General features: G+C 39.4%; 2 protein-coding genes and 1 pseudogene across 5 annotated transcripts in view; 1 reads left to right on the top strand and 2 right to left on the bottom strand.

Moving 5' to 3' along the window:
* LRRTM3 (leucine rich repeat transmembrane neuronal 3) overlaps positions 1-10454 on the bottom strand; it is a gene marked incomplete at its 5' end in the record, with an annotated part of 172538 nt that extends 162084 nt beyond the window's left edge. Inside the window, 3 exons of the mRNA XM_079793233.1 lie at positions 8703-8770; positions 9743-9828; positions 10334-10454. Of these exons, the coding sequence (XP_079649359.1) occupies positions 8703-8770; positions 9743-9828; positions 10334-10454 (275 nt within the window). The remainder of the gene's footprint in view (positions 1-8702; positions 8771-9742; positions 9829-10333) is intronic.
* The window catches only part of CTNNA3 (catenin alpha 3), a 1396025-nt gene that overhangs the window by 623621 nt on the left and 751417 nt on the right, over positions 1-20987 (top strand). The gene's annotated exons all lie outside the window — the stretch shown is intronic.
* Positions 10263-20987, bottom strand: part of LOC307112488 (phosphoserine aminotransferase-like) — a 121684-nt pseudogene continuing 110959 nt past the window's right edge. The window contains exons 3-4 of the transcript in view: positions 11102-11254; positions 10263-10497 (exon numbers count right to left, since the gene is read on the bottom strand). The product of the transcript in view is annotated as a phosphoserine aminotransferase-like (transcript). The remainder of the gene's footprint in view (positions 10498-11101; positions 11255-20987) is intronic.

Raw genomic sequence — 20987 nt, forward strand, 5'->3', positions numbered from 1 at the left:
ACTGTCCTCACCACGATCAGGGCTGGCCTGCTGGACCCCACCCATGCACGAATTCATGCACTGGGCCTCTAATATATATATATATACTGAGTGGCCAGATTATTATGCGTTCAGAGATCATAATAATCTGGCCACTCAGTGTATATTTTAGCATGTAGCTCTAACCAAAAAGACTTTTATTTGAACCATCTGGCATTAGTATACCTAATGAAATTAACAATAAATCCTTCAAAGTTCATTTGTAGTCAAGACCTAGGCAAAGCCCAAATATTGCATTTGATTTTCATGTTTCTGAAGTCTCTTTATTTTTTTAATGCCATTGATTTGTTGGGAGATACCAGGTCATTTGCACTGTAGCTTGTTCCATGTTCTCTATTTGGTTGACTGCTGCCCCTTGTGTCATTTAACTTGCAAAGAGGCAAACATGTGGAGCAAGAGTCCATTAATTTAAGCAGAATATCCAGCCCCAAATGGATACTTGGGGCACCTTTCACTCTTGGTAGCAAATTTAAGACTTGCAGAAATTTTAAATAATAAAAGATTTAGAGTTTGGAGGAAAATATGTACTTTTATCATGTGGTATTTATGCTACTGGAGAACTGAGTAATGGGATCAACTGGCAAGGTTGGGAGCAAGGATTTAATATTAAGGATTTAATATCAAGGATTGCCATGAGCCCATGTTGGTTTAACTTTCCTATATACCAGTATTTCTGTTCTTCACTTCCCATCGTGCTTGCCTTTTTATCTATAGTCAAAGCTGCTAATTTTTGTATTGATATTGAGGTACTCTTATAACAAAAGCTCAAAAACATTCCTGTCAAAAGAGCAGCTATGAAAATTCATATGTAGTCATTTGTATGGAGAGAAATCAGTTTTCTAGCTTTAAATTTAGAGCAAATTCCATGAAGGAACATGTGGTACCGGAGCCACAATGTAAAATTTATACTCCTATATATATTCCCAAATTTCTTATAATTTCTCACAGAAGAACAAAGGAGTTTTAGACAAACGTCTCTTAACCAATTTTACACCTTAATATTTGATGTTTTACTTGACATGGATGGCTGTGCTTTGAATATAAAGTCAATATTGTTTAAATGGTATCATCGTAAACATTTTGCTGTAGTTGCTTCACATATATTCTGATGTAATAGAAATTTTTAAAGAAAAAATTCTGTGTTAGATCATGTGGGCTGTTACAACAGAATCTAAAGTGAGTAGCTTATAAACCACAGGATTTATTTCTCACTGTTTTGGAGACGGGAAGTCTGAGATCCGGTGAGGGCCTGCCACCTGGTTCACAGGCCCTGTCTTCCCTCTGCGACTTCCCTTGGCAGGAGGGGCAAAGGAGCCCTAGGGCCTCTTTTATTTACTTATTTTATTTATTTTTTTATTGTTTTTTTACAGAGAAAAAGGGAGAGGGATAGAGAGTTAGAAACATCGATGAGAGAAAAACCTCCTGCACACTCCCCACTGGGGATGTGCCCACAACCAAGGTACATGCCCTTGACCGGAATCAAACCTGGGACCCTTGAGTCCGCAGGCCGACACTCTATCCATTGAGCCAGTTGTCAGCAAACTTATCAGTCAGCAGAGCCAAATATCAACAGTACAACGATTGAAATTTCTTTTGAGAGCCAAATTTTTTAAACTTAAACTTCTAACGCCACTTTTTCAAAATAGATTTGCCCAGGCCGTTGTATTTTGTGGAAGAGCCACACTCAAGGGGCCAAAGAGCTGCATGTGGCTCTCGAGCCGCAATTTGCCAACCAAGGCACTGAGCCAAACCGGTTAGGGCCCTAGGGCCTCCTTTAGAAGAGGCTCTGCCCTCCTGACGGAATCACTCCCAAAGCTCCCTCCTCCAAATACCATCACATTGGGGATCAGGTTTCAACAAATGAATTGGGGGATGGGGAATGGCACAAACATTCAGTCTATAACATTTTCTTTATATTGAAAGTATTGTGCATAATAGTTTCAGCTGAATTTAGTAGTCTATTTTTTTAATTTGCCTTTCTGAAAAATGTATCAGCATTAAGAATTAAATTTCCCAACAACCAGTCAGGGAAAGATAATAGAAATCTTGATTTGGGTCAAAAAGCATAATGTTCCATTGGTTAGTTCTGTTTTTGTTTCGGAAATAATAAGTCTGATTTTTTTTTTTTTAATGTTATGCTGCAAATCTAAGAGATATTATAGTTCTGGGAGAAGAGAAACCTTGCATAGGATTGCCGTGTAGTAGCAGGGAATAGGAGTCTGAGCGTCCTTATTTTACAATAAAATGTATCCGTCTATTTGAGGGCTCTTAAATGGGGCTGGAGAACCCTTCTGTGTACTAATGCTTAATCCTGACTGAGAAGTAGTTTGCTTTTAGTGTGGGGAATGCTTAGGATCCCTTGTGGCTAACAAACAGAGCCCCCATGTGGCAAAATTGTGATTTAGGCAGAAATTGACTTAGTCCCTGGGAACAAATGCCACGGGTCCTTAATAAAAAGAAAATATCTGGTACTGGGTTGAGAATTGTTTTATTCAACAAATATTTGTCAAGCTCTTACACTGTTCTTGGTGCCGGGGATGCAGTAATGAATGAGACAAAGCGCCTACCATCAGAGGACTTGCATTCTGGTTGGTGAGACAATAAAAAATAAACATCTTAGACACGCATTACAATGTCGACTAGAGATAAGTGCCATGAAGAAGAATAACGGAGGATAAGAGCTAGTGACAGCTGATAGAGTGGTCAGAAAATCCCTTTCTGAGGACTTCACATTGAGAGCAAGTAGAAAGCCACGCATGTGACTCTCCGTTCTCCCAGATATCATCTCTCTGAGCTTTTTATTGATCACAACCAAGACCTGTGCAGTGGCTTTAGGCAGTCACTGCTCCCCCTTGGAAAATGCAGCCCAAGAGTGGACATACAGTATTCTCTTTTTGGAACAAGTAGCACAGCTGAATGTTTAAACAACATTTGAAGAAATTTAAAAAATTAAGAAATAACACAGAGAACAAACAGACACTTCACAGAGTTGGCTTTTAGATCTAGTTTTCTGATTGGGGGGTTGACACCTGGAATATTTGCTTCATCAGATGTGATGCCACCCACTCACAGACTGTCACAGGTCATCAGTCATATCCCACAGTAAGCCCAATGTTCACACCTGAGTTACACACAGTCAATACAAAGAGAAGCTTTCTCCCCACGTGCCTCTCTACCTTTTCCTTGGTGATTTCCTTATCTTCAGTTCTTTGTCCCTAGTGGCTATGGTGACCTCCCCCCCCCTTTTTTTGGTTAGTCCTCACCCAAGGATATTTTTTCCATTAATTTTTAGAGAGGGAGGGAGAAAGGGAAGGAGAGGGAGAGAGGGAAAGAGAGGAGGAAGAAGAGGAGGAAGAAGGAAGGAGGAGGAGGAGGAGAAGGAGGAGGAGGAGAGGGAGGTGAGAAAGGCACATGGATTGGTTGCCTCCTGCACACGCCCAACCAGGGCTGGGGTTCGAACCTGCAACACTCTAACCACTGAGACACACTGGTCAGGGTCCCCTTTTTTTGTATATATTTTTTTCCACAAATGAATTCCATGCTCTTAGCTGATAATAGCTTATAGTATTAGCTTTCTCAGTGTATTTGAAATTTAATAGGTAACTCTGAGAAATGGAAAATATTAAGGAATCATAGAGAACTAAACTTTATGTACATAGTTTGAAAAGCAAATAGAAGGCTTGTACTGAAAACACCCATGCTTGCTTCTCCTCAGCTTCATCAATTACTCTTTATTTCCTCCTCATAGTATTTCTGAACTTTGTTGATATTTTTACTTTTTGCTATTATAACTGAAGATATAGTATATACTCTTTCTCAGTTCCCCACATCCTATGTTAATATGGTATTAAATAAATAGACAGTATTTAACTTAAAATAACTGTGCAAGCAATAATGCTATTGGTTTAAGTAGGGCATTAGGTTATGTTTCCATCTGCATTTAACTTTTTGGTGTGTGTTTTTTCAATTAAGAAATGCTCTCTCTCAAATTTGTTTAATTTTGTCTATACCTACTGTTAGTTGTCTTTCCCAATATTTTAAAAGATTTGTCAAGTGCTTAAATTTTCCAAACAATCAATTCAGATAGTCCCTTCTGTCTGCAGCATTCCATGTCTCTGCTCCAATATCTAATCACAGCTGTTAATCTCATTCTCCCCTTCACATTCTCCAGGTGTGATTTCCCGTTTCTTAGATCCCATACATTCATTTTCTTAGTGCACCACTCATCTTGTTCAAGCATATCCACTAGTAGATTCCCAAGAAAGGGTGCATGTGAAATAAAAATCACGTCGGAATGTTTTGTATTTACGGATTAATAGATTGGCTGTATGTGTAATTCACGATGGAAACCTTTTTTTCTCAGAATCTTTAAGCCATCGCTCCGCTGTCTTCTCACACCTGCTCTTGCTGTGGAGAAGCAGATGCTATTCTGAGTCTCACTCCTTTATGTGTCATCTATTGTTTTCTCACTGGAAACTTTTATGATGCTTTATTTCCCCTGGTGTTTGGATATTGTACAAAGATGTATTTTGTTTTGAGCCTTTCTTCATTTGGACCTTTTAAAATGAAGACTTGTGTCTTTCAGTTTTTGTCAAATTTTTTGTCTTTTTTTTTTTTAATTCTGCTGGGTCAAGTGGTGTAAATAATGTTTCTGTAAATAAAGGAACACGCTCATGCTCATTCATTTATTCATTGTCTAAGGATGCTTTCACCTTGCAATGGCAGAGACTGTGAGTCCTGGAAGCTTACAATATTTACTGTGTCCATTTACAGAAAAGGTTTGCGGACCCTCCCCCTGCCTCCAGGTTAGGTGATCATGTTTGTTATCTCCAGGAGCTCTTTCAGTCCTCTTTTCTCCTTGTTCATAGCATACTGCTTTAGCTTTATGAAAGGAACATCTTCTCTCACTCTGAGATAGTAGATGAGGTGTTTTGGTCATATACTGCCTGCTACAATGTCACTGTTCCCTTTGAGGTAATTTAGAGTCAGTTCTTTTTGGACTATTTCTTCTTGGAAGGTTTTCTCAAATGTTAAATTTCTTGTATGCTCATTCAGATCAATGAGCGAGGCACTAAAAGCTGAGAGAAGGTCCCTTGTGTGTGGGCAAGGGTTTGGCTTGGGTTTTGTGGTAACAACATTAAACAGTGAGCTTGCCTTACCACTGGGGAATCTCAAGATGAATAAATACATTTTTTTTCCCCCGGAGAAGACGCTCAATCTCCAGCATTGGACCTAGAGGCTACCAGTGATCTAGGGACAAGGCAGGGCAAGGATGCGGAGGTCCCCGAGTTCATTATGCACATTCTCATTCAAGTCTTCCTTTTTCAGTCCCAAGCCTCACTAGGTTGCCTCATATCCTTAGGTCTGGCTTCTCATGTTTGAATTTGCCAGGAAATAGACTTTTCCTCTTTTCTGTTGGAAGAAAGAAGTAGTGTATTAGCTGAAGGTGACTTACATAACAAACTCCATAGGCTGATGGCTTACGCAACAGAGATTTATTTCTTACAGATCTGAAGGCTGGAAGCCTGACACCAAAGGTGCCAGTGTGTTTGGGTTCTTGGTGAGGTCCCTCTCCCTGGTGTGCAGATGGACACATCCTTGCTGTGTCCTCACATGACCGAGACATAGCTCACCTCTCATGAAGGCGCCACCTTCATGACCTAATTACCTCCCCGGGCACCACCTCCAATACCATCACACTGGGGATGAGGTCCCCCACATATGAATTTGCAGGTGGTGGGGGTGGGGTGGGGGAGTATACAAACTTTCAGTCCATTTTGTTTTTTTGGTGTGATGATGGGGATCTGGCAGTTAGTGAATTACTCTCCATGAAGGCTTTAAACCAGTCCTCATACTTCTGGTGACCTTTACCTTCTGGAGCATCTCAAGACTTTTCTGTACAATGTGGGGTCCCCCTTCAGTAAGCAAATACAATGTAGCTTTCTTGACTCTAGTCATATATCACGTATTCTATGTTTTCAAAAACTATAAAAGCATTCATCCATTGTTATCTCCTCTTTCCCCTCATTTGTATTCATTTATCATTAAATGAGTTTTGAGGAGGAAGAGGCAATAAAACTGTGCACTCAATCTGCCATGTTTCAGATTTTAATTTCTCATGACGGAGTTTAGACATGGCAGGTAATGAATGACAGGGGGATGGGAGAGAGACTGGCTGAGCTGTTATACAAACCAGAGTGTAGCCCAAGGTTAGACATGGAGGGAAAGGTCTTTAATATTACAAGTGAGCTGCTGTCCTCCTGGTAGCTCGATGTCTCTCAGGAGAACTTTTAACTAGTATCAGTATAAGGTCTCTTACTGTGTACATATTTCTCTATATGATCTTTTAAGTCAGAAGAAACTTGGGTATGTTGTATTGACTGTGGCTTCCTTGGCTGTCCAACTCAGTGTGTGTCCACTATTATTTTATTTACTCTTCTGGGGGTTGCAATTGTAGTATCCCCCCATTAGTTCACTTATTTCTGAACTTGAATCATCACTTTTGTGAGGTTCCTCCCACATCTTCCTGTTAGCCTAGACCAACCTAGTCATTTCTGCAAGCCATCAGCCACAAAAAAGTGGTAGGGAAAAACATATTTTCAAATACCATTTGTGTGTGTGTGTTTATATCTTGCTGTGGATATTGAGGGAATATACTTGGTGGAAATAGAATGACTTTTCAGGCCATAATGTTCGTTTAAGCTAAATCTTCTCTAGTAATTTATATTCTGTATTTATTTTAACTATTTGCAAATTTAGACATTTTTCAATATGTATAAATGCGTTAAATTTGCCTAAGCCCAATGTCTGCTCAAAGGAATAAGTTTGTAATTTTATAACGAAGTAGAAATCACAAGAATTGAATGTATATGTTTTCTTAAATAACCAGGTATACTCTGAATTGAAATAGAGATGTTTTCTCACCTTTTTTTTTTTTTTTTTTGGTATCAAGGTGTAATTTCAATTATTATCCCTTACACTTTAAAATAAATTTTCAAATAGAAAAAGATATACTTTGCTTTTTTTCAAACTTGTGTTGTGACTTAATAGTAAAATTTTGGAAAAACCTGACTTGATATATGTATATATGACATGTGAACTTGATATATATATATGATGTGTGTGTGTATTTGTGTGTTTACATCTCTAGGAAGTGGAGCTTCATAAGTAAATATAATATTTTAAATAGGCAACCATTTATTTATGATCTAAGTTTGTATCTTCTGATAAGCCAATATAGGCCTCCATTTAAAAACTGGGAATAGGTATCAAAATCACAAAGTCATGTGAATGATTGATTTCTGGCTCTATTCCGGCTATAGCAACTTCGAGTTGAATAGAGATCCTTTGACTCATATTTTTATAACCATTCTGTCTTCTTTGAATCTAAACCAGTCTTTATACCATGTGAAAAACAATAGCAGATATTAAAAGATCATTTTTCCTAGTCTTGTCTAGATTTATCCAGACAACTAAGACTTAAAGTCTATTTTAAAAATATATATTTTTATTGATTTTAGAGAGGAAGTGAGAGGGAGAGAGTGATAAAAACATCAATGATGAGAGAGTCATTGATTGGCTGCCTCCTGTGCACCGCTTACCAGGGCTCAAGCTGCAACGTGGGCATCTGCCCTGACTGGGAATCGAACCCATTACCTCTTGGTTCATAGATTGATGTTCAACCACTGAGCCATGCTGGCTGGGCTTATAATCTATTTTGTTAAATAGAAATGAAACATATAAGTCTTCAGCTGAACTATTCCTTAAGTTTGTTTCCCTCCTGTTATAAAAGCAATACATATTTATTATAAAACATAGGAACCATTGTTTCACCATTCAAAGGTAATCCCAATTAATATTTTGGCAACTATACAGATTTTTTATTAACTTGAATTCAATGCATCACATTGAAAACATTTAAAATTTCTTCTACTGTTAGAAAATTTGTTTATAGAACAATATTTATTGATGTTGAATTATTCAGGCTCACCTTTCCCTAACTTACTCCATATGTAAATTATTGGCTCTGAAAAGGAAAGAAATCACTAATATTTTAATATATAGTTTCTCTCCCACATGGCCACCATAATCTCTTAAAATCTTAATCTTAAATAACCTAAACCTCTTATTCCATTCAAAGGGACAAAGTAAAGAGAAAAAAATATTGCTTTCTTCCCTTTTGAGATTTGGTTAGTCTTGAGTAGAATGGCCTAAAGGTCAACACCAGAATGGGTTTCCCTAAAACACTTCCACCGATTTGGTTACATTTTTGTCATGACTAAATCCCTTGAATCAGCTCACTGTCACCTCCAGTTAAATAGCAGACTCATCTTCATGACACACAAGGTTCTTGTGATCTGATTCATTTTATTGTGATAAAACTAGTCATCAAGAAACATAGGAACCTCATTGGAGAAGGCCTTGTAGCTTCATCCCAGTGCCCTGAACTTTGCTGTTTTCCATTTGTATATCCTTCTTGTCCACCTCTGTTCTGCCTCAAAGCTGTAACTGATTTAAGGTTCTTGCTTCCTGTGGAGTTGGTTTGCCATAATATCCTCAGTGCCTATACACTACATCCTGATGCTTTCAGCTTCATTGCAAATAAGCTCACTCTTTCAATACTTTTGACTTTATAATTCTAGAGAAGATCAGTCCTTTTGTACTGTGCCACCTCATCTGGCACATATGGCTTCTGAGTCAATTTTTCTTGGATGAGGTGATCATCCTGAGTCTAATCAGGTATGATAGAGGGTTGACGATTATGGTGACATTGGCAGGGTCATGCTGTATCAGCCTTGGCATGTGCTTTAGGTGGCACTAATTACAGTTATGAAAGACAATGGGTGCAACCTGGTACCAAGATCCTTTACTATCTGGTCGAAATCTACCTTTTGGTCATCACTTCTACTCACTATTCAATATGTTATGCAACCTACAATCCAGGCATACCCAGGTATTTATTTTTGAACAAGCCATATTCTGTTATGCCTTAAGTCACTGTTTGTATTGTCCTCTCTTATAGAAACAGCCTTCCCCCATTGTCTATCTGGTGAAATCTTCTATGAGATATATCTCAAATGTTATATTCTCCATAAAACCTTCTCTAGGGATTTTGTTGACTTCCTCATAAGCACTCTTGGGTTATGTACCATACATCTGGCATATAAATACATTGAATTGTGGTCATTTATATGTAAATTTTCCCAACAAAATAGTTTTAAATTCAGGGAAGGTGGAATCTTATTCACCTCTAAATATCTACTGTAAGCAGATAACACATACTTAATGTGTGTTTGTTGAAAGGAAAAAAAATCAATGTGATTCAGGGGAACATACTTCTATCTAATGAAGAGTCCTGGAAGGAATACCTGTGGCTGATTCACAGGTCTGCTATCCAAGATATGCTCAAGTGTAAGAGAAAAGCATGTACTAAGTATTACAGATACTCACAATTTAGGTTAATTAGCCAGAATACTGGCTTATTTTTATCATTTGCAGTGTGCATTCTACTAAAAAGTGTTGCAGATAGATTTTTATTGCTCCCTCATTTTCCTTCAACCTGAGAAGTTCTACTCTAAGGGCACTTACCTGTGTGTTTGAAAGTAGTGACCTTGTATACAGAGAAAAACAATCCCTTATTTGAAGCTGTTTGTCAAATAGCAGGAGCAATTTGGGGACAAACTTCTTATTTAGGGCTCTTTACTCTTGTTCCTCGTCTGGAATATTGTCTTAGGTAGCTTTTTGGCTTATATCGGCTTTCATTTAAGGACGTTACTGGAATATCTGTAGCTTAAAAAGAAAAAAAAGCTTGCCAACAGGGTGAATAAGGCTGGCTTAGAAGCCAGCTTGAACAAGTCTGATATGAAAGACTGTTTCTAGTCTGGCTCCTGTCTGTCTGCTTTGTGCCAGTCATATTCCTGATGCTGGTGGTAAGAATTAAGAGGAAAGAAAATATACATTTCTTTACTCATAGTGTTTATAACCCAGGATGGCATACAAGTAAAAGACTTGTTACCATGTGGGTAGTTACCATGTGGGTGGTGAGTGCTCTCATGAAAAAAGGACAGGGCACTATGTGACTTCATAGACATGGCACCCATCCAGAAGCAAGATCGGAAGTAAATCCTAGCAAAGAAAAAACTACAGTGACAAAAGTGAATGATTTATCCAGACGTCAAGGAGCCTAGCACCCAATGTGGGGATGGGCAATCCAGGCTGTTGGTTCAAGATATGGCCTTTCCTGCTAGATGGAGACCAGGCACATAAGAATTTGGTCTTCTAGGAGGATGCTGACCACAAGGAACACAAAGCAGAGGTCGAACGTGATGAAGCCCAGCACTCTTGCAGAGGGCGATGGAGAGGATGACGAAGAGCAGCACAGTGAAGAGGAGGACAATGGTGCAAGAAGAGGCCATGGTTGCTGACTGCCACAGTTGAGATGAAATGTCATTCTCACATCTAAAGAGGTGAACTGGAGGATTTGGGCGAGAGGAGGAGGAGAAGACAAATGGAGAAAAGATCATGGAAATCAGCGGTGAAAATGGAAAAACGGTGTTTTTAATAGAGAGAGAGAATAGCAATGACTTAACAATCTAAAAAGCAAGTGAAAATAAATGATGATGGTGGGGGCAAAGAAAAAAAGGAAGGAAGGAAGGAAGGAAGGAAGGAAGGAAGGAAGGAAGGAAGGAAGGAAGGAAGGAAGGAAGGAAGGAAGAAAGGAAGGATGAAAGGAAGGAAGGGAGGGAGGGAGAGAGAAATAAAGAAGCGATTAACACTGGGTAAGTTATGAAACTTAACCTAACTATAATTCAGCATGAGCAGACTTCTTCGTGAATGCCCATAACATATTGGTCAATGAAAAACCAGTCAATAGTTATCAGTCAGTATCTTAAAAAACCCACCTCAGAAGTCTTTGGTAGTTTGTACCACTCTTTCATTCTAAACATTTTGTTTTTTTACATTTTTTTTATTGTCTAAAGTTTTATGTATGACTTCTTTTACTTTTTAAAAATAGATGAGGAGTAATGGTGACAACTTGGATAAGATCGTTGCCCACAAATACCGTAACTGGACTACGACAACTGTGTAGCTATTGTCAGAAATAATTGTGTCTGGCAGATTCTGTGCTGCAAAAAACTGGCATCGAGTCACAGTGTCCCCACAGAGGCTCGAGGTCAAAGCAAAAGCACTTAAATTTGTTGTGAAAAGCAATATACTGAAGGAAAAAGTTTTTATCTCATAATGCAAAATCAATGTGGAATCCTGATCCAAATTTTGTTGTTGTTTTCCCTTGGTAAAAGTAGGTGTCTTAGGCAGTTTATGCCAAGCAGCCTGGCATGTGGCATGCACTGACTTCCTTTAGACTTTTCAATATCAGAAACAATTTGAGGCCATCGGATAGAGCTTCTAGCCAAGGCTTTCAAGCAGACAATTCCCAGATGTGCTGTGTGTAATGAAGCCAAGATAATGTCTTCTGGAATAATAACGTAACTTCTCTACCCAATGCATCCCTTATGGTAAAGAAAGCAAAAGAAACCAACATGTTGATGTTTTGAGATTGGCTTCAACATTTTTAGTCAGTTTCTCTGATAGCTTCCTCTATTTCCACTTTATCATAAGGTACTATCTGGGTTCATCTGAATTTAACCATCTTATTTCATCAGGCTAAAAGTAATAATCAAGGAAGCCTTCTGTTGTGTAATTGTCCAGTGGGTGTGGCACACATATTTTGACATGTGTTGGGGATATAGATATTCTCAACTATTAGACATTGAAGGTGTTCTCTGAACTATAATTGATGGTAGAATGAGTTGAGCACTTCAATCATTATGCAAATTCATGAGATACATGTATGTTAATCTCAGAGTCCTACATATGAGATATTAAGAGCTCCAAATTTGGCAGGAACGTAATACAAATTTCTATTTACTTTAAGATAGAAAACCTCTTAAATTATGAATTTCAGGAAATAACTTTAGTGGAATCAATCCTTTCAATACAGTCCACAGCACATATTTTTTGAAGAGAGGTGAAAAATTATTCTTTATTTGTAGTTTATGGATTTCTATCTGAAATATCTAAGAAATGAGATCATATTGAAAATTAGATATTAGAACATTAGATATTAGATTGAAAAGTTACTAGTACCAGAAAGACAGTATAATAATCATGAAAATTAAAAAGTAAGTATGCAAAAGCAATTGCTTCCTACTTGTTTTCACATTGATTATTGTTAGCAAAAACAAAAAAAAAAGTCTTGCAAATTAAAGATTACCTCTGACTAAACTTAAGCAATCTGCATGATCTATGGCAAGAAAATGGGAAGAACACCAGCAATGATAACAACAACAGGTTTCTGGATATGAAGACCACAGCCTAGATTAATTTGTGTATAAATACAAGGCAACATGATCAACACCTCAACAGGATTTTTTGTGTTTAAGTCTGTGCTTTAATCTGTTTTTTTTTATTTTTATTTTAAGCATCCTATTATGTCCATTTAAAAATATATTCAGAAGTAGAGAGAATAATGTAATGAATTTTCCTGTACCCATCACCCAGGTTCAGTGTCACCAATTATTAGCCCACAGCCAAACTTCGTTTACTTATACCCCTGGTTATCACCTTCCCGGTCTAATAGATTTTTAAAAAAATATATTTTTTTATTGATTTTTTACAGAGAGGAAGGGAGAGGGATAGAGAGTTAGAAACATTGATGAGAGAGAAACCTTGATCAGCTGTCTCCTGCACACCCCCCCCCCCCACTAGGGATGTGCCCACAACCAAGGTACATGCCCCTGACCGGAATCGAACCTGGGACCCTTCAGTCCGCAGGCCAATGCTCTATCCATTGAGCCAAACCGGCTAGGGCCCAATAGATTGTTTTAAAGCAAATTCCAGACATCGTATAATTCACTTGTATTTAACTCTAAAAGATGAACTCTTTTTTTTAAAAAAAAAAGTATTTCTATGATGCCATTATCCCATTTTTCAAAGTAGCAAAAATGTGATGGCTTCAAATCAAATATCAGTCAACATCAAATTGAACACACATGCATACATACACATTCTCATATGTACATAAATACATGGTTGAACTTTTAAAATTAGATCTAAACTAGATCCTCACTTGGAATTTTATTCATATTAATCTAAAATTTTTTAAACTATGAACTCTCCCCTCCCTCTATTTTTTCCTTGCACTTTGTTAAAGAAACTGGGTTACTTGTCCTGTAGAATTTCCCACATTCTGTGTTCTGCTGAATGCATCTCCATGATATAATTTCAATTTTTCCTTAGACCTCTATTTCCTACAAACTGTATCTGGACATAGAAGTTTGATCAGATCCAGATTTGAGGTTTTGGCAAGATTATTTCATTCAGGATGTTGGGACCCTCCCATTGCATCACATTTGGAACCCATAATGCTTAATGTTTTTTTATTGTGGTCTTAATATTTGATCTAAGGTTTATGTGTGATGATCCCAATTCATTCATTATAAAGTTCCCCATCAACTTGTTATCTAATGGTTTAGCTGTCACTGATGATTATCACATAGGTCTATTTGTTTAATAGGTATTATAAAATAGTTAGGTCCTAATTCTATCATTCCTATTTCATTTATTACTTCGAATTCTACTATATGAGGGATAACTTTACAGTGTCAAGTGTTTATGTTGAGGCATATTTTATAGAGAGAAAGCAGAAAAGATGCCTGATTCTCTCTCTTTAGTTATAAGTTTTCAGAATAGTGGGTTGGATCTCTAAAATTCTCTAGAGATGGCCCAGCCTGTGTGGCTCAGTTGGTTGAGCATGGTCCCTTGCACCAGGAGGTTGCTGGTTCAATTCCTGGTCAGCTCATATGCCTGGGTTGTGGGCTTGATCCCCAGGACGGGGGTTCAGGAGGGAGCCAATTGATGTTTCTCTCTCATCAATGTTTCTATCTCTCTCTCCCTCTTCCTTCCTCTCTCTGAAATTAAAGAGAACATATTTAAAAATAATACCAATATATATATATACATGTATATATGTGTGTGTGTGTGTGTGTGTGTATGTATGTATATATATATGCCTAAGCAACCATTATAACTGAATGACTGGAACGACCGGAACAACCGGTCGACCAGTTGCTATGATGCACACTGACCACCAGGGGGCAGATGCTCAATGCAGGCCAGCCAACCCCCACAGTCCCTCCCCCTGGCTGGGTGGCCCCCCCCATAGGCCTCAATTGCCAGCCAGGCCGAGGGACCCCACCCATGCACAAACACAAATTCGTGCACTGGGCCTCTAGTAAATGAATAAAATTCTCTAGAGATGACTATTGAGTTGTTTTACATAACATTGTAACTTCATGGATCTTATCATATTTTATATTTTTTAATTCATTGTATTTATTTTTCTTTATGATGTTGAATTTATCTCATCTTTGCCAAGGAATTCCTTCATTTTTGCTCCTGAGTCCTTTTGAAATGATCCCAGTAGTCACTGATACATCCCCACACTAGTAGGACAAGCAGTCCCAGGCTACTATCTTATATTTTCCTGCCCAGAGCAGGAAACAGCCATATCTCTAGGATATTTTGTTGGGTTTTTGTTTGTTTGTTTGTTGTTTTTTATGGGAAATTGATATCCATAATCTGGACACTGGAAAGGCTCATTGCTACTCAATTGGCCACTGTTCCTCGGCCTTTTCTGTAGAAATATTTTAAAAGAGAAATATTTTATATGTTTCTATTGATGTTTCCGCACTTATCATATTTCCAATTCAAATTTCAGCTTATACATTTTGTTTCTAATTCTTTTTATTTCACATGTTTATCTCTTTTCCCTAAATCTGAAAAATCTTAGTTCCAAATGATTCCTTATATATAAAAATTTAAGAATAATTTTAGAGCAACAGTAATATTACTAATAATATTATTAATAGTTGATTTCTTTGCAATTCTTATTGGCCTTAGGATATACCCACTAGGAGTATACAATTCAATTATTATTGATTTATATCACTGAAAATAATTTGTGCATGGTTAAGCTACCAATTCATACACAGTTATATTCCCTTATTTCATTTTGCTTTTAGTTTTCATGGATTACTTTCTTAGTTTGAATAAATTTGGTTTAGTAATTATTTAAAACATTATTATATTTCCAAAGAAAAAAAAGCCTCAAAGCACATTTGGAGAATTCTAGCTTCTCTATCTTTTCCTTTTTCCTGAATGTCACCATTTTTATTAGCTTTTGGCTTATCTTGCCCATTTTTTTAAAAGAGTGTATTTATTTTATATCCTAACATTAATTAGTACTATTCCTTATTCTTTATACAAGAAAGTCATATGTTTTAAGCATGAGACCTATTCAGGAGCCAGGATAGGTAAATGTCATTTATTTACTCATTTAACAAACTTTTACTGAGAACCCAATAAAGTAGTGTAATGTGCTTGTGATGCTAAGGTTATAATGGAGCTCTGTCATGGAGCTTAAGATCTAATATCAGAGAGAGACACTCAAACCAACAATTGCTCTCCAGTGCCAAGTGCTGATGGCATCATCACATAGTGCTACCATAGGAGCCCACAGGAGGGACATTAAAACCAGATGTCCTTGAGCTGACGCCTAAAGAATGGGTATGAGTTGCCCAGGTTACAGGTGGTGATGGGAGGATGTAGGCACAGAGAGAGGCAGACATGAATTCCCATGGACCAGAGAATGACAGCACGGACCCTAGAGAGATGAGGTTAGAGTAACAAGTAGGGAGGGTCCTGACCAGTCAAGTCCTTATAATTTGGGCCATGGAGTCTGTGTTTTGCCTTGAATCTCAGTAGCATAGAAAGGAAAGAACTTTAAAATGAAGTACGAGTTATATTTGTAAAGATCACCCTTCAGTTAGTTGTTTACAAACATTATTTAAGAAATGATTTATAGTCCATGTTACCGTCAGTCATGTTCCTAGATATCAGAATATAGCCTTCTGGATATGTTGTAAAATTTGCATGGAGGAATAAAGATTTAAGAAAATACCATTATTAAAGTTAACCAACTAACTAACCAATTAACCAGCCAATCAACCAACCAACCTGCGGCACAGCTATCTACCATCTGGCCACCCCACCCCAAATTCTTATGTAATCTAAGTATAGAAATTTCAAAGAACAAAAATGTGAGTTGTTTTTCATAGAGCCCTTTAGCCTCCATAACAGAGAAGAGAGTCACAGCCATTTAGAGCTGGAAGACAGGATGTGTTCTGCTGTAAAACACCTTAAAGGTCATGGCACTCACTGGAACAACATGCAATATTTACATTTGAATTTTAAAGTAAGTATCCTCTCTGGTGCCAAACATGCTCTGCTGTATCTTATCATTGATGACAGTATTTAGGCAACCACTGCTCTAGTGCTTTAAGTATTGCTTCCCGTAAATCCTGTTGATTTCCTTATAAGGAAGTATTTGTGCTATTCCCATTTTAGAAATTAGGAAACTGAGGCATAGAGAGATTCAGGGACTTTACCAGCGTTTATAGGTAGTAAATGGGCAGGGCTGGACTCACCCAAGCAGTATGACTCCTGGGTGGATGCTATTAATGAATATATTTTATTGCCTCCCTCTCCTGAAATATAAAGGAAGAAATAAATAAGCTGAAGGATATATACAGTTGAAAAAAAATTATGAAAGAACACTTTATATTAAGACATTTTTAGTCACTAACATTTTCCTACCTAATGAACAAATTTTATTTTATTTTAGGATGTGGTTGAAGATCAGTTGCTCTCCAGTGCTTAAGAGATGATGTTCCTAAAGTCTGAGGCTTCATTTTTTTTTTCAATTTTTACCTAAAGGTCTAATCATTTCTCTACAATTCTTGAAAATGAAAAGTCTACTATACATACCTAACGTACAGTATTTGCAAAAACCTGCTTAAAGGGAAATATGATTTTTAAATTTTGTACATAAAATTTAAAACATATATACACACATCAAACACCTACTGCTTTTCCAACAGTGTTAGATGCAAAGAACATAAGAATAAATAAGATATCCCTATTGAAAGGAACTTGCCCAATTTTTCTGTCTACCTCTGCCAGAGGGCCCCTTTAGACTTAGTTTTCATTGGCTATGATCCTTTAGGCAACACCAGAGGTCTTGCTTTCCTTAGCCTTTGTCGTCACCACACACCTATTAAGAGCTAGTAAGTACAACTCACTGTAGCTATCGTACAAGTATAAATTCCTGTCAAGCAGATTGATTATGATTTTTATTTCTCCACGGTGCATTTTATAATTCTGTTTAACTGGTTTCCCATTTTGAAATTTGTTGCCTATAATATTCTCTTGGCTATCTACCCCAGAAAGTTTGCACATTAATCCATGCTTTAGACTGATTCCACTTAATTCCTTTTATTGACTATCTCCAGATTGTTAGGGTGGTTGTATGTAATTATTTGGAACATTATAAAGAACCCTGAAGGCCCAAATTAGCCATTCTTGCTAAAATACACCTTCTCATTGGGAATCCCTTGTTAAATAGTTTATTGAGTTGCTCTTGTGTATAAACATGCAGTCGTAGTATAAGCAATGAAAAATACATGACATCTTGGTCACTTTCTGCATTTCAAATTATTTTCTGATGTCTTTTCAAATCTTCCTATGGAGTTTTGTAAAGCTTTTCTGCTGTAGAAAACTGCATGCAAGCACCCAAGGGTCAAGCCTTTCCTAACCCAAGATTAATGCCTAAACTGCGTGAGCTAGGATCAATTATAAAACTCATAGAAGAGCATTCATCTGTTACCATGTATAGTAACATCTCAAAGAGACAACTAAACATGACAGTTGTAGGGATTTGCAATTGAAAGAGAAAAAGCATGAGCAGAGTTGAGAGCCATGTAATTATCCTCATTCATACTGTGACTAGCTTTAAAGTGATTTAATTCAAATGGTTACTCATGTACTCTTAGTCACCTTCTTTCTTGACTATGTGCTAATTCTGATTTTGGCATTTGTCTATAGAATATATTTGTTCTTCTTCTTGAAAGGAAATTGTGCTGCATTTTCAGGAGTGTTTAAATCAGTTAATCATATTTCCCAATTATCCTATAACATTAGTTGTTTGAATTTCAAGTTGCAATGTTCTTAGAGAAAACTTAATATCTTCATTATACATACAGTCATGGTTAGCTAATTAGCATCTTGAATCCTGCAGTTTAACCCTGGATGTCACTATTTCTGGCTTCAAGGATATATTGGTTTTTCTCATTTTAAAAACTTTAGAAGGAAAAATACCATTGTTGAATTCTATTTTGCATTTTTTTTTCCAAATAAGAAGCCTCCTTTGAAAGTATCCAGACACAATATAAATACACTAGAGGCCCAGTGCACAAATTCATGCATGGGTGGGGTCCCTTGGCCTGGCCGGCAATTGGAGCTTATCAGGGGGCCAGCCAGCAGTGGGGTGGGACTGTGGGAGGCTGGCCAGCCGGCCCTCTGATTGGGGCCGATGGGGGGGCTGGCCAGCTGGGGCCGTGGGCTGTGGGAGGTTGGCTGGCTGGCATGGGGGAGGGGCTGTGTGAGGTTGGCCAGCGGCAGGGGAGGGACGCGGGAGATTGGCTGTGGGAGCACATTGACCACCAGGGGGAAGCTCCTGTGTTGAGCCTCTCCCCACTGGTTGTCAGTGTGCGTCATAGTGCACTGGTTGACTGCTTGTTCTGGTTGTAATGGTCACAATAGTCATAACGGTTGCTTAGTCTTTTATGTATATACTAGAGGGCTGGTGCATGAAATTTGTGCATGGGGTGGGGGTGTTCCTCAGCCCAGTCTGCACTCTCTCCAATCTGGGACCCCTCAAGGGATGTCTGACTACCTGTTTAGGGACCATGGGAGGTTGGCCAGCCGGCCCTCCGATTGGGGCTGATGGGGGGGCTGGATTTTGAGAGGGATGTCCGACTGCCCACCGGGATCAGGCCTAAACGGGCAGTCGGACATCCCTCTCAAAATCCAGGGCTGCTGGCTGCCAACCACTCGCCTGCCTACCTTCCTGATTGCCCCTAACTGCTTCTGCCTGCCAGCCTGATCACCCCCTAACCACTCCCCTGCCAGCCTGATTGATGTCTAACTGCTCCCCTGCCAGCCTGTTTGCCCCCAACTTCCCTCTTCTGCCAGCCTGGTCACCCCTTAACTGCCCTCCCCTGCAGGCTTGATCGCCCCCAACTGCCCTCCCTTGCAGGACTGGTCCCTCTCAACTGCCCTCCCCTGCTGGCCATCTTGTGGTGGCCATCTTGTGTCCACATGGGGGCAGGATTTTTGACCACATGGGGGCAGTCATCTTGTGTGTTGGAGTGATGGTCAATCTGCATATTACTCTTTTATTAGATAGGATAGAGGCCTGGTGCATGGGTGGGGGCCAGCTGGTTTGCCCTGAAGGGTGTCCCAGATCAGGGTTCCCTTGGGGCATAGGGCAGCCTGGGTGAGGGGCCTGTGGTGGTTTGCAGGCTGGCCATGCCCCCCAGCGACCCAAGTGGAGGGCCTGGTATCTGGGATTTATTTATCTTCTACAATTGAAACTTTGTAGTCTGGAGCAGAGCCAAGCCTTCTGCTCACTCAGTGGCAGCAGCCATTTCTGTTGGAATTTATTTATCTTCTATAATTGAAACTTTGTAGCCTAGAGCGAAGGCGTGGGCCGGCCAGGGCTGCAGAAGCTTGGCTTCCTCCATTGCTGGGGGCAACCCTAGCCTCCTGCTCTCTCCAGCTCTGTGGCCGCAGCCATTTCTGTTGAGATTTATGTATCTTCTATAATTGAAACTTTGTAGCCTTAAGTGGAGGCCTGGGCTGGCCAGGGTGTGCGAAAAGCTTGGCTTCCTCCATCGCCGGGGAAACCCAAGCCTCCCTCCTGCTCTCTCTGTGGCTGCAGCCATCTTGGTTGGATTGATTTGCATACTCGCTCCTGGTTGGCTGGTGGGCATGGCTGGTGGGCGTGGCGGAGTGATGGCTAATTTGCATATTACTCATTTATTAGATAGAATAGACTAGGGGCCCAGTGCACGAATTCATGCACCTTGAAAGGAACTGTGAGTTGCAAGGCTGCAATGGGCACAGGAGCATGTCTCAGTCAATTCTCCATGCCCCTGCCTGGCCTCTCCCGCCATGGCCCCGGATACCTGTCTGCTGGCAGCCCCTCTCCCCCTGCCACCGCTCCCATGCAGTGATGGTGCCAGCCCTGCTTGTACCCACTGATGGTGCAGAGTGATTAGGGCTGGTGCCAGCAACAGGTGTGAGTGGGGCCAGCGCCGTCAGTGGGTGTGAGTGGCAGCTACTTCCCCAATCACCCTTCAGGAGCAGGGGGAGGTAGAGAAGCCCTCAGGGTGGATTGGGGCCAGCAGTGGCCGCTTGCATCCACTGACAGCGCTGAGCGATTGGCAGCAGTGCCAGGTGCTGGCACAGGTTTGAGCACCGGGAGAGACCATAGCGTGCAGGAGCAAAGAATTTTCAGTAATCACCAGAGGCTTGCCCTGATGACAGCGACTGGTACCCCGCCTTGGTCTGGCACCCCCGTTCACCCTCTCCACCATCCCACCATGGCTGACGCCTGCCATGTTCCGCGCTCTGCAGCCTGATGTTGATGCCTGCCATGTTCTGCCATGTGCCCCCTGGTGGTCAGCGCATGTCATAGCGACTGTTCAGTTGTTCGGTTGTTCTGCCATTTGGTCTATTTGCATATTAGGGTTTTATATATATAGATTATAGTTCTTGTCCATTGGTTTATAAAGGTAAACACCCTTTTCTCAAAGAGTAATGCAATTTACAATATAGTTAATGAAAATGAAGCTATATCGGTATTCCTGGAGTAAAATTATACTACATAATTTATTTTAAAAATCACTGTTTATTTCTTCAGTTCATTGAGAAACATGAAACAGATTCATAATAATGAAGATAAGAGAACACTTTGAGTTTTTTTT

Source organism: Cnephaeus nilssonii, assembly GCF_951640355.1.
Source record: "Cnephaeus nilssonii genome assembly, chromosome: 16".
NCBI classification, from domain to species: Eukaryota; Metazoa; Chordata; class Mammalia; order Chiroptera; family Vespertilionidae; genus Cnephaeus; species Cnephaeus nilssonii.